The sequence below is a fragment of the Thunnus maccoyii genome, chromosome 1, assembly GCF_910596095.1.
Source record: "Thunnus maccoyii chromosome 1, fThuMac1.1, whole genome shotgun sequence".
Lineage (NCBI taxonomy): Eukaryota > Metazoa > Chordata > Actinopteri > Scombriformes > Scombridae > Thunnus > Thunnus maccoyii.
In genome coordinates, this window is record NC_056533.1 from 11,133,674 (window position 1) to 11,148,227 (window position 14,554).

General features: G+C 42.4%; 1 protein-coding gene across 1 annotated transcript; it reads right to left on the reverse strand.

Annotated features, from left to right (window-relative positions):
• Positions 1-1,750: 1,750 nt before the first annotated feature.
• On the reverse strand, positions 1,751-14,334 carry sall1a (spalt-like transcription factor 1a). The gene is made up of 3 exons (XM_042419693.1): positions 13,452-14,334; positions 4,487-7,896; positions 1,751-3,393 (listed from the first exon to the last, which is right to left on the reverse strand). The coding sequence occupies exons 1-3, from the start codon at positions 13,522-13,524 to the stop codon at positions 2,953-2,955; spliced, it is 3,924 nt and encodes a 1,307-aa protein (XP_042275627.1). The 5' UTR covers positions 13,525-14,334; the 3' UTR covers positions 1,751-2,952.
• Positions 14,335-14,554: the final 220 nt, after the last annotated feature.

Genomic DNA, 14,554 nt, shown 5'->3' on the forward strand with positions numbered 1-14,554 from the left:
GACTGGGACAGCCCTTCTTAGTCTGTAGCGATTGTGTTTCAGTGTGTTCGCCCGGCTCTTCCTGTGGTGCTCTGTGTTGTGGAGCAAAAAGCCACTGCTGGGAGCCACAGTGGAAGAGATCAATTGTACACATTCCTGCCACCTGAGATTCAAGTGTTTCTGTAATACTGCACAGCTCAATCAATACTTAAGCAAGGAAAGAGAGGGAAGAGCCCAGTCCATGCGTGATGGGACTACTCACAGAGATAAAGCTTGTATTTACCCCTGTATGTTTCTGTTACATACTTGTGAATAGCTCGCACAAAAAATTAATCATCATGCTGTATATATATATATATATATATATATATATATATATATATATACACATATATATGTTAATTTCTGTACTTCATTTTTCTGACTAGTATTTGAATTGTATTTTTGGTTTTCTTTAGGAATTCCAATAATAATAATAATAATAATAATAATAATAATAATAATAATAATAATAGTAATAATATTATTATTTTTATTACTATTATTATTAATGAAATAAAACATAATAAATCTCGTATTGAAATTATTATTGTTAATAATATTAAGTGATGATGATGATGATGATGATAATAATAGAAAAGCGGATTTTTATGTTAAACTGCGTAATCGAGGGATAAAGTTGTAAATTAGAACTTATGAAGTATTTGTTCTAATTAACAAAGAAGTAGGTATGTGGATCAGTTTTATTTTTCTTTCTGTCCTTTGAAGGAATATGTCAGGAAGCCGATGTGCTGCACAAACAGAGCTCAGGGGAACAGATGTGACTGTTAAAAAGAAAACAGGCACTGTGGGCAAGGATCATTTAGCATCGACGTCTTGAAATATAAAACGTAAATATTGGGGAAATAGGCTGTGTGAAGAGGAGGGGAGAGCGACGAGGATGTTGGTCAGAAATGAACAGATCCTGTATTGCAGGATGTGCAACGATGTGTTAAATTAAATGCAGCTGTTGAAATACAAAAGGGGAAAAAATTCACTTTGAATAAAAAATGCAAGACAAGCGCCTTTAAAGCCGTCACAGAGGCTTTATCCGGATAACCGTGTGATCGTTTTGACAACTTCTTTTGGGGCTTTGTGGCAATTAATTAGATGGTCGCATTCTTAATGAAACGTACATTATCAAGGAGGGAAAAGATATTCAAAAGACACATAAAACGTCGATTGAATCCGTAACACCTTAACAGTCCAGCTGCTGAATTGTGCTTGTTTAACTTGCTTGTTCAGGCAAAATAATACGTTTTCCCCGCTGAGACTTTTTAAAATTGCAACTGGTAAACGTGCATAAATAAGTGACAAGAGGAACCCTTTTTCTTTTAGCGTAAAAAGCATTAAATCAACTTGATTTCAAGGATTAGCGATCAATTTCAAGGATTGGCAACGGAAATTATGAGGTTAAAACGGCGATCATTTTAAGTTAAAGAGCAGGGAGGCTCGCACAATCAAGGACTGCATCCAAGCCTCCGATTCTGCTCCTGCTGTTTGCAGCGCACACACACTGAAAAGAGATGCTTAGGCTGCACACCGGCCCTAAACACACATTATTCACAGGAAAAAAAAAAAGTTATTTTATTTTACTGCTGCTCTTCTTTCAAATTATTTTTTGCTAGATATGAGATAATAATTGTCAGTATATGTACATTAATATGAAAAACAAAAAAGAGGGGAATAAAGGCACACAAACACACAATGTTTCTTTTGGAAAACTGATGTATTTGATTATTAGAGTAAAGAATTACAGTATCTTAGTTGTTAGTAGGTATTAAAGTGTAGAGAAACTGGACCCATAAAGATCTTCCAACTTTCCAAGAAAGTGCATGTAACAGTCCGAAGGTTGTCAAACCCAATATATATTTATATTTATAAAAACACTATCATTTTGTCCCCTGGCCATGATGGACTTTTCTTGTGTGAGCTATATGTACATTTTCTTATGAGGGAGTTTGTATTTCCACATCTGAACATATTTACAGAAGCTTCAACACACAACTTTGCACTTGATGTCAGTGAGGATGCTGGGACATAGCAGCAACGTGGAAATCCAGCTGAGAAACTAAAGGAGAATCCTGCTCATTTGATTGGCTGTCTCAGTTCCAAATACCAAGAAAAAGGCCAGACCGAATGTTCCCCTCTTAGCAACTGTCTTGCTTTCAACAACACCAAAATACGAGCAACAAAAAAGAGATAGAGGGAAAAAAATATGGAAGTAAACAAAAAGTAGAAAGTACAATACACATAAACAGTGACAACAAAACAAGTTAACACTAAATAAACCCTTGAAATGTAGCAAACTTCAATGTTTTGTCTTCCTTAAATAAAATAAAAGTATAGCAACTGGAAAGAAAGGAACTACCACATCATTTAGTCCCTTGCCTGAATTTCAATGTTTTGTTTTGATGAGGGAAGGGGCGCATGAACACACAGATGTTAGACCATCTACAGAAGATCAGTGTACATTATTTACAGCAAGTCTGTTTGCTTATTACAGGGCTAATGCATCACATGAACATCGACAGTTCGGTTATAGCTACTACAGACAGAAAATAACTTAATGCCAAGGTAAGATTATCTACCCAGATATTCTAAGTTTCAAAAGCACATTTTTAAGCACCCATACATACCCATTCTGGCATTAAAACAAACAAAAACCTAACTGTTAATGCTTCCACTTGGTTTCAAGCAAGGTTATAATCACTAATAAATAAGCTCCTTAAAACTATAACATGTACATTGTACAAAAAAAGCAACTTGTCTTCACACTCATGTTCGTAAAGATTCAATGGCGAGCAAAGCAGTTCAGTTGATTTTGTCCCTGTCTTGTTCTCTTTCTTTTTCTTCTTCTGTGTGTGTCTACATATGTGTACAGTATGCCTTTTGGCATCTCCATGTGTCTGTGCGCAATTGAGGACATACACTCTAATTAGTGACAATTTCTTTATTGTCCTCCATGAAGCGTGTGAACCGAAAGTGGGCTCCGTTGTCTGTGTTGGCCATTTTCTCCAGACCGGCGAGAGCAGCATTGGGCTCCGTGCTGTGTAGCTTGTCTAGGCTGCCGGTCAGGCCACCAATGGGAGAGCTACCCCCATTTCCCACACCACCTGACATGGGTGGGATGCCTCCGTTCTGAATGACAGAGATTTCATTTGTCTTCATTGCCAGACCGTTGGAGAAGGCTGCAGCATACTGGTTCCAGAAACTGGTCGGGTCCCCGTTGCTCGCCCTTGATGCCATGTCCTTCTGGAAGATCTCAGGAAACTTAACTGGGTTGGTGCCCAGGAAGGCCATTGGCCCATCCACAGAGAGCCTGCGGCCACGTCTGGCAGGAGCGCTGTTCCACATGTGCGTGCCCATGTGAACCTACACAGAGAGAGGGAGGAGGGAGAAAGGGAATAAAAGGGAGGGAGGAGAGAGACAGAGCAATGAGAGGGATGAAAATTAGTGATGTTTACAAACTTGGCCACAAGAGCTGCACATGAGATGATGCAATGGAAAAAATAATAATAATGCTCAACTCCGTATTAAAATAGCTTCACACCCTGGGTGCAGCAGACTAGTGAGTTGCCTATGCCGTGAGATCTTACTTTGGCAAGACAGATACATGCTGTTTATTCTAAACCTTAATTTGCTCATCTCACAGGGGGACCACAGGACTTGAGGTAAAATTGCACTGTCCAATTTCATTGCTCTGGCCAGTGTTACATGTGACATTTCACCTTTGCCAATACCCTTTCCATGACAAAGGTGATACTTTTTTCACCTTCATAATCCTAGAAAGATACATTGAAAGACTTATGTTTTAAGCTATTTTATGTACAACCTACTACAAAAATGTTCAAAGACTTTTCTGTGCTATACTTTACTAGTGTAGTGGAGCAACTTTAACTAAAATGCAAATATATTATGTCTGTGTAAGACCTTTCTTCAACAGCCAGAGCTTGATTTACTAAAACCTTTAAAAATTAGAAAAAGTATCCCAAATTCCTGTCTAGGATTAAGGATTCACCAATGCCTCAAAAATAATTGCCATCATTTTATCCAGTCCGCATAATTCTCCCCAGTGTCTGTAGATCATTGAACAGGATTCTTTCCTTAATGATTCAGGTCACTGGACTGTTTTCACACAATCTGTTATGGAAAACTACAGACTGACCTGTCTCACAGTGATTGCCACTGATGATTAATTCTGTGCATTGAATAATTTGTAGCTGATCACATTCTGGAATTTTTTACCCAATAATCATATTAGTTGTGTGATTCAGCCTTTCCACTAAGGTATTTTTTTTCTCAGAGCCGTTCCTTTAATTAATTATACAACCTTACCAACTCCGATTTGTAGTGCACTGACACGCTGTATAAAACTAAACAGCAGTTCTGAGACTCATTTTTCACAAACATTCTCACGCACAAACTTTTAGGAGACCAACAGTTTTCTGGATGTTTTGACATTTACCTTGAGGTTTCCTTTGGTGGTGAAAGCTCGGCCACAGATACTGCAGGCAAAGGGTTTCTCCCCAGTGTGGGTTCTCTCGTGGATCTGTAGAGCACTGGAGGAGGAGAAACACTTCCCACAGGTGTTGCAGAAGTGTTGCTTGGGTGTCCTACGTGGGGGAGCAGCGGAAAGCACTGGGGAAGTGGAGGCAGATGATGTGACCAAGCCAGGAGGCATGTCCTTGTTCTCTGGGTGGAGGACATGAAGGAAGCCGTTGACCTCAGGTTTGTTAAGAGAGCCTACAGAGAGGAGGGAAGGGGTTGGGCTTGAGGACAGGCTGGTGTTTGACGGCTCAAAGAGCTGTGAGGGCAGGTCTCTCATTTGATGGGTTAGCATGTGCTGCTTCAGGTTGCCCTTGGTGGAGAAACCCCTGTTACAGGCCGTGCAAATAAATGGTCGTTCTTTGGTATGGCTTCGATAGTGAATGTCCAAGGCACTCTGACAAGCAAAGGTCTTCCCACAGATGTCACAGGATGTGTTCTTGATGGTGTTACGCTCACGGAAGGGGAATATCATGCCCAGGGGGTCTTTTGAGGGATTGACAGATGTCAGGTCCAGGGCTCCGATGTTGGATGGGTGAGAGTGCAAGAGGCTTGCACTGGTGTGCTCCAAGGATAAGGCCCTCTGGTGCCTTTCTTCGAGGCTGGGGGATTTGTGTGTTTGTGGCTGCATGCTAGTGGGAGATGGCGCCTGCATGGAGGAGGTAGATTCTGACACAGCTGGACTCCCGGCGCTTTGGCTTTCAACATCCCCTCCCAGCGACGAGGAGTCATTGGTGAGGCAATCCCCCTCCACTAAGCCATTTGCTATAGCCTTCATTTGGCTCACTTGGAACTCCTCTGTTTCATTATTGCTGGCATTCTGTTGGCCATTTTTCTCTTGCCCTTCCTGGCTAGCCATTTCAGGGGGAGATGGGGAGTTATATAGACTGTCATGGGATGCATCAGCAGACATGGGTGTGTCTGGCACACTGCTATCTGGGCCCTCATCCATTCCTTCAATATTGTCATCAGAGAAGTTGTCCAAATCATCAAAGTTTCTCTCCTCAACTGAGCCAGTGTCAGAGGCCATGGACTCTGGGTAATTCTCTGGCAGTGGGGTGTTGGGGATCTGCCCACCCATATGCATGCGAATATGCTGTTGTAGAACCACAGCATTTGTGAACTTCTTCTGACAAATAGGGCAGGAGTGTTGGACTCTAAGAGGAGGCATGGCCCTATGGACACTGTAGTGGGTCTTAAGATTTCCCTTGGTGGTAAAAGCCCTGCCACAGATTTTACACTTAAAGGGCCTTTCCCCGGTGTGAGTGCGATAATGCATTTTCAGAGCACTTTGACAACTCAACACCCGATGGCAGATGACACATTCGTTTGGGTCTGTTACCTTCCTGTCAATGTTCTCCACAAGCTGCTGTAGCTTTGAGGTCTCTGACCCCTGGAGAGGATCCAGAATACCTCCAAAGGGGAATTTAGCCTTGAAATGATCAGACATAAGAGGCATGAGTGGGTTGGTCATCATGGGTGGGCTGTTTGATGTTGTGTACTCGGTAGTGCTCTCTGAGGCAGAGCTCACATTTGTCATGATGCCTGAGGAGTGGCTGCCTTCTTCAGTTTTCCCATTTGAGGTAGGCAGAGTTGCACCTTCACCCTCTTCAGACACTCCATCATTACTTTTAGCTGAAGGCTCAGTAGCACCTGAGTCACTTTTTGCAGTAACAGAAGGGCTAGTTATGGCTATTGAATGATCTTCCTTTTTGATGAAATGTGGCAGGCTCGGCATGGTTGGTGGCAGCAGCATGCCGACTGAGGAAGTCAGAGTGGGCAAAACTGGTTTGCTATCCAGCCAGCTGGTGACAGGCTTCTCAGGGGGCATAGACATGCCGTATGGAATGCCAGTGCTTGTTGGTATGTTGTCTAAATGCTCAGGAACAGGGTAGGGGTTCATCTGGATGTGTGGATATTTTTCTTTATGACGCTGGAAATGTACCTTCAGGTTACCACGGGTGGAGAAGCGGTTACCACAGATATTACACTTGTATGGTCTCTCGCCAGTGTGAGAGCGCAGGTGGATTTGCAAGGCACTGTCACTCCCAAACACCTTGCCACAAAACCTACACTTATGCTTGAAGAAAGCATCGTCAGAGCTGCTCTTGTGTTCAAATGAAGTGACATTTGGCGGCTTGCCTTTCCTCTGCTGGGCCAAAGCTGCTAAAGAGTTGAGGTCCTCTACGGTGGTGCCAACACTGGGCAGAGAGCTGGAGAACATGGGGTTTCCAGGTGGAGGCTGAGGTAGAAGGGGATTCACTGCAGAGCTTAGTAAGCTACCTATTCCAAATGCTGGCGTGGATGACTTAGTTAGTGAGGAGTTGCTGAGCTGAGAGTGGAGGCTACTCATATGATTCGGCCTCTTGTCAGAGGACTGGGCACTGACTGTTGATGGCCCCAGTGTGCTAATGCTCTGAGATGTCTCACTGCTGCTTGGGTTGGACTGAGGTAGCTGTGCCGCTGCAGCCAGCTGCTTTAGGCTGCTAATACTGGCTGACTGACTAGCCAGGTTCTGTGCTAGGCCTGCGGCTGCAGCCAGCTGTTGGGAGAGATGAGAGCTGAGTGTGGTCAGTGGGCTGGCAGCAGGCCCCATTGTGCCTGGAGCAGAGGTTGGGGGCACCTGCATTTCTGGGGACTGGGAGGCCAGTCGCAATATCTGATGGCGAATCTGCTCAATAAGCTGCAGTTGATGGATCTGTTGCTGTTGCAGGGCTAGGAGCTGCTCCATCAGGGCTGGCACTGCCACCCTGGGGCCCCCAGTGGAACGGGTCTCTTGGGAGAATTGGGCCACAGCCACTTTGGTGCTCTGCAGATTTTCAATTATGACATTGCTGTTGATCATGGAGAAGTTCCCCAGCTCAGTCAGGTTACTAAGCTGAGGTAGAGGGGCTGAGATAGCTGAAGTACCTACTGCGGGACCAGAGGTGCCCCTGCCACCATGGCTGCCGACTGTGTTGATGGGGCTCCCACTCTCTGTATGACTGCCCTCCTCTTCATGACCACTGCTCATTCCGGAAACGTCCACATCCATGGATTCGTCTTTCTCAAGAGTGGTAGGCTCCAAAAGGTCACTGCACTCTGTTTGATCAGTGTTATTAGCTGTGTCATTCATCTGGTCATCGGGATTATGGGGAGGAGACCCAGGCGAGAAAGTTCCGGTGGGGGAGGCAGGATTTTCATTCACTATCAGAACTAACTGATTCTTAGTGCAATTCTTCTGGTGTTCCTCAAGATCTGATAGTTCAAAGAACTCAGCGCAACATCTGTTACAGACATGGGCATCTGACTCCTTGCAGGGGGGGTCCTCTGAGCAAAGTTCTGTGTCCCCTGAAAAAGAGGAAACAGAGGATTAGTGATTAGAAATGTTTTGCAGCTGAAGAAGCAGCTTTATCTCCTCAAATTCCATTGTTGTTAATCTTAAGTTAATCAGTTTTACACTTATCCCCTTGATGTGCTCACAAAAACAACGATCGAAAGGCAACAATAAGCCAACAGAAATGAGAAAAAGCCTTATTCAATGCAGTGGCCTCTGAAACACGATAAGAGGGGATACAAAATCAATGGGAACTACTCAAATATTGCTTAAAAGTGATCTTTGAAGATGTACATCTGGGTTTCATCAGCCAACCAAAGGTAATCATTTTCTCCAGATAATCCATCAAAATATAGAATAGAGTGAAGCAAGGACATTGGGTCTTAATGAAATTTCATAGAAAGGCATTGATTTCCTATATTCTATGCCCTTCAAAGTCTACTTGTCCACTCGGCGCAAATCAAGCATTTGAAGGACTTATTAGACTTTCAATTTGCTGTCAACTTTGCTCATTTTCAGCCAACTATGGGCATCTTGGACAGGTTATCTATGTCACTAAACTAATTTGTATCCACTCAGGCAGCAATCACAGCGAGACATGAACAACAGAGCCTGTGGCATCCAGACTGTTATGTGGTAACACTACACAACAAGTAAAACAAATGACGACAAAATGAAAGAGATACAAAGAACATACTGACTTATCTAATACCTATGATATGAAATTCTTTGTCATGATTAAAATGACAAAAAAGTATGTTGGAGTTTTTTTTTAAAGTCACTAGTCCTCTTTTTCATAATTGTGAATAAATATCCCAAAACATTGTCAACCACAGAAAAGGCACTCATCAGTAAATAATTCTTGGACAAAAAAGGAACTGAAAAAAACAACAAAAACCCCCAATAAAAACAACAACAATCTGTTTTAAAAAAGACCTTGGACAAAACTGAAGAGTAGCTTGGTAATCAGAATGTATACATCACAAACTTGCAAAAACTGCGAAACTGGACACACCAGCTCACAGAACTCGCAATACTGGCACAGAAACATCAGCTGTCACTGAGATGAAAATACAAAAGTAATGACCGCTTTTCAAATGCGCACAAAATCAGGTTTTTGAATTTTCCATTTTAATAAACAGGACGAGTCAGGGAGTGAAAAGGCAAGACGACGCCCTGCCCCCAGAGCCACTGCTGTGCTCAAGACTTTCCTTATTCTTTTCCCTCTTTGTCACACTAAAATCTTGCTGTTTAACATACAAGTTGATTTACAAATTGCATTTCTCTATGAATCCTTTTCATTGTGGCTCTGGCCCCTCAACACTTTCATCAGGGCCAAGAATTCATTTGCAAATGAAACCCAGAGAAGTGCAGCCCTGCCCCACAGAGAGACAGGATGCCTTCCCATTGTTCGCGCAGCATGGGAGCGGCGGGGATCGTCGGCACAGCCTGGCCCTGCTCATCTCAGTCGACTCAAAGCAGATCCTGTTTAATTCAGGGATTATCTCCCTCAATGTTTCTCTGCTCAGAGACATCAGATAACGCAAAGTTGCCATGACAGTAAACCCTGGCCCTCACACCACCAAACCATGCAAACAGGGAAGACTCAACTTTAATGATAACTTTTCATGTTAAATCCCCCCTTCCACCCACTCAGCCGCCTACCTACACCCCAAGCGTTAATTTTGAAAAAATGTGTTTGATTCATAGTGTGAGAAATGAGAGGATTAAATAAACACCTTTTCTCTTTTCTCAAGGCTGACTGTACACAAATTAGCGCAAAGAAAGTCCAATCATATGACACTGAGTAGGATGAAAATAGGAGCCAAACAAAATTAAAAAAAAAACAAAACTTATGTCTAACAAACTTTTGGAAGATGTGGATTTAATAAATAAAATATGCGTGCATGCGCGTGCATGCATATATGTGTGTGTGCATTAAGTCTACACAGAGCAAAAGAAAAAATACAGCACACACTGTGTATATACTAGTTGAGAGGAAATGGTGTTCACTGAAATTAAATTAATTCACCGTTTCAGTCATACACATACTTTAGAAAGGGTCTTTGTATATTTATTTAATTAAAATTTCCAACAAATTAATATTTGAACAAAGACGACGATATTTTATGCAGAGCGCATTTTCAAAAATCCTACAAATCAAAAGATTTTCAATAATACTATTTTTAAAACAGCGAGTCCAAAATGCAAATAGCGATATTATAATATTAAAATGATCACTAGAATAAACAGATACCTAAAAAAAGAGATACCGGAAGATATTCACTCCCAGAATATTTTTTGCATTTATATGTAACTAATCAAGGAACTGGAGCAAAACATTTTCACCAAATTGTGCAATGCAGCAGTGCTCAGTCTCCTCTTCACTAACTCTACCTTAAGTTTGGAATGTGAGACAAGAAAATAATAATAATAATGTGCAAAACATAAGAATGTGTAAGATCATGTTTCATCAATAACTTAAATGCTTACATGGCATATTTACTCTTTAGACTGTGCAATACTATGTTTTACTTTACTTGACAACAAAAAAGAATCAAAACTAAATCAATGCATGTCTACAAATCCACTGCCCATGCAAGACTAGTACAGCAAACAGCACAGATGCTAGCATTAGGCTTAATTCCCAAAATAGCAAGGATTAACTCAGAATTAAAATTAAGATAAAGTCAAGCTGGTATGAAGATGGAGTCTGTAAAACTTACACAGAGTCTCTATCAAAAGCACAATGTAAGCAGTGCGCAGGGCTAAAGGGCATTAGGAGAGACAAAGAGCAGAGGACAGAGCTTCGAAGAGACTGACCAAAGTCTGAATATAAGAGACAAGAAAGTGAGGATTAGTCGAAAAAGTTGACGGAGAGCTTTGAGAGATCCTACATTATTTTTTCGCAGGGGGCCTCTGTGAGCCTCTTGACACTTGTAACTTCAGGAGGGTTTCTGCTCACATCGTCTCCAACCCTCAGGACTCATCCCACTGAACACTAGATGGGGTTCCACTAAAGCTGCCGTGGTCCAGGACAAGACTCAAATCTCAGAAGCTCTGCCCCGGTGACATGCTTAAAGCTTAAGGGGAGGGAAAAAAGCAAAGCAAGTCCTTCAGGCTACACCTAGACTCACACCACATATACACTGGCAAAATGACAAGCAACTGCACTCTCTGTTTGCAGGGAACAACAACAACAAGGGGGCTGCCCTGCCATTCTGCCCTCTAGGGGGGCCAGTCTGATAGGGTGAAAGGGGATGGCCACAATATTGATAAGGCCTTACACTCTCACACACTTACTAAAAGAAAAAAAAAAAAAGGCCGAGGCCTTGCTGGGCCGCCTGCAGCTCTGATCAGCAGGGTCAATGGCGAGGTAGAGAGCAACACACTGGGCCCTGAACTCCTGTCACTTCCACACAGAGGGACACTGGCAAAGGTTAAAACAGCTCAACATCCCACCCTCTGTGGCTCTCACTCCGACCTCCCAGTAACTACGGCCCTCAGCATCATTGATATTCAGCCGCAAATACAATGACTTTCTGTTTTCACTTCCGGCTACCACAACTCTCCAGAAGACACACAGCGCATTTGCTGTGAGCACACTCTCAGCTAAATACCCCCAGACCTAAAGACAACATGTCCCCACTCTTATAATTACATACACAAGATACTTGCAATAATTTTAACGTGTGGTATGGTATTGGGCACAATTAAGATATTTTGCATTCTGCAGTCTTCCACGGTTAGTGACAAAAGTAACTCTATATTAAGTTTATTAGATTTAAAGGAAAATGCAGAAAAAACAGTATTCAGGAATTAACTAGGTTTTGCCTTAATCACCACGTTCCTAAAAATCATGTGAAATAGGCTGCAAATATCTTTTCTATGCAAGAAACAAGTGTTCATTTCAAATGACCTGCACATGCTTTTCAGGCAGTGCTAAAAACAACGTGGCTTTGAGAATATTTACATTGTACACATAAAATTTACATGCCTTATCCAACAGGTATAACCAGCATCAGAAATAATTTCTAAATTTAATCAGCACATTTTATTTATGGCACGTCTTACTTGTGTGCAAATAGGCCTACGCTTTTAACAAACTGAAACATTAAACATTTAAACATTTGGCTGAAAATTTCGATCAGACTGCATGACAGACCTGAGACACGCCTCCATGGAATTAAATATTTTTTTAAATTACAGAAAAATAAATAAGCATTATTTTCTTGCTACTGAGTCCAATGATAGAAAGGTCGGTCAATAAAAAAACACGCTGCAATGTAGCGTAACCTGTTCGGTTACGAAACTCAAGTGTGAATCTTTTTCTACTGTAGGTTTGTTTAAGTTTTTTTTTAACTTCTGTATTCTGCTTCCGACAAAAATGAAACAAAACGATTTACAGTTAATTGCAACTTAACTGTCTTTTTCTGGCCTTTCAAAGTCTGCAAGAGCTCCAGTGCTGCATTTCCAGTTCTGAATGCCACTTTGTATGAACTGGTTTCACATTTTAGGCACAACAACAGTTAAAAGAGAGTGTAGTTCACTTAGCGAACAAAAAAATCTCACTAATATTTTCACAGCAGACAAAACATCATGTGTAGACTTGAGTTTCTTTAAAGGCGTTAAAGTAAGAATGAACGGGACTGTTTTTCTCTGCTGCTGCTGCATTTTTGTAATATAAGAGGAGTCGAGTGTGGGTGTGTGAATGTCTTAGGTCTTCTCTATGCTGCTATATGAACAAAAAGTATGAACGATGAGTAAACTGATGGGATATTTTCAGAATTTGGAAAAGGATGTGTTTCGTTTGCGCTCTGTGGAGAAGTTTGCCCCCCTTTCACACAACTTTACAGCGCGTTAGTGTTCAAACAGGCGATGTCTAGCTGAAACTGATTTTCAGAAGCGAGGAAAAGACGTACGATTTTACAGCGCTGGAGTAAAACACACGGATGGGGAATTTCTGTGCCCGGGACCCAGGAAAAGTCCCGGCAGGAGCGCCAGGGTGGCCCATCTCTACGCACCGAGAGCGACCGCTGAACGCAGGGAAGCCTCGGAGAGGACCGACAATCAAGCCGGCTACTCATTTTAAGAGAGGCTGTCGGTTAGATTTAAAACGCGATTTAAACCTGAAGCTGAGCCTAAAAAGTTTTGAAACTTTTAAAACACACACACAAAGTAAACCTGAAGAGAAACGCGCCCTGTACTTTCGTTATTATCTTTAACTTATTTATCTTTTACAGTTTTCAATTTCAATAAGGGTGTCTGTCGTATTGATAAAATACAGAAGTAACTCTAAATTCTCATTTGACTCGGAACTAAGTGAGTTGAAGCAATGTCCTGAGCGTAAAGTTATCTGAAACGTGGTACAGACTTTAATCACGAAGACGATGGAATTTACAAAGAAACTAACAAAAACTAAAAGTATAAAGCCCAATTCAAAGTATTAACTTTAACGGACAGATATGGACACAGAGACGATAAGAGCTAAAAAAAAAAAAAAAAAAAAAAGAAGTGTGAGAAATGCATAGTGCTTGGATAAAGGGAGCGATTGGTAACTTGGACTCACCATTGTGCTCCGATAAAGGCAGATGAGGGTCGGATTGGAAGTGTTGCGGCTTCGCTTGTTTCCTCCGCGACATGCTGGCTGGCACATCAGCAGGCAAAGAATAAAAAAATGACTACAAAACCTTCTCAAAAATTACGTAAATCGAGCCCATCCACCGCGCATGTGCCCCGTTATGATTATCAATAATGCTCTGCGATTAATCATACGGGGGGCTTCTTTGAAAGGCGATTGGCACCTCGCCAGCCCCCCTCCTATTCAAATGAAGTCTCTTTAATCAATTAGCTCCTGATTTGCTGGGGACTCTTGTCTCTCTCTCAGCTCCCACCCAATGAGTTGATCCGTATGGGGAAGAAAGGCTGGGTTTTCCAAACTCCCTTTGGATACGGTTTAACCCCTTCTGTTAGCCAAGTCAACGCTTATCTTGACTTCTACAGGGGAATGTCAGCGTCTCGAGTCCATGCCTGCGACAGTATCTTTCAATCTTTCACATTGATCAAGCAGAGATCACAGTTTTTCTTTTCTTTTTTTTCCCCCTGTGGATGCGGGCTGACTGGGCGCTCGACACTCAAACCTCCGCGATAACCAACCAACTTTCTTCTCTCTACAACTCGGTAGTCCGTCCTCCGCTCTTGCATTAATATCGTTGTAATTCACTTCTTGTTGTGTTGTACACCGACACCTACTCTCTTCAGAGTTTCAAGCGAGGCTGCCGGTGCGCTAAAACGCAGGTCGCGCGAACATGTTCCGTGCGTAAATGGCACCAGTACGCGTTCCCAAAAGTCCACGGTGTGATCCGACGTCCCAATCAGTTTCATTTGATTATTATTAGTAGAAAGGGGGGTTAGTAACTAACACGTTTTCATCACACACTGCATTCGGCGAATAAACAAACTTTGAGGGCCCGTGCAGCACTGGGACAAATGTGGAGCCCAGCCCATCGAGGATCTGATTGGTCACCGGGCTATTCAGTCATGCTGCCATTCACCTCCACCCCCCCACCCCCTCCCCTCTCCCTCTGTCTCTCTCTCTCTCTTTCTCTCTCTCTCTCTCTCTCTCTGATTGCGCACGGCAGATCCACACGCTTTGTGCGCACCGGGATGATC

What these genes read in the sequence shown, in the direction of transcription:
- sall1a (XM_042419693.1), bottom strand. Translation starts at nt 13,524, where the DNA reads ATGTCGCGGAGGAAACAAGCGAAGCCGCAACACTTCCAATCCGACCCT. An exon ending in GCCTTTATCGGAGCACAATG is followed by an intron (nt 7,897 to 13,451) that starts GTGAGTCCAAGT and finishes CCTCTTTTTCAG; the next exon opens with GGGACACAGAACTTTGCTCA. An exon ending in CCACCAAAGGAAACCTCAAG is followed by an intron (nt 3,394 to 4,486) that starts GTAAATGTCAAA and finishes CTCTCTGTGTAG; the next exon opens with GTTCACATGGGCACGCACAT.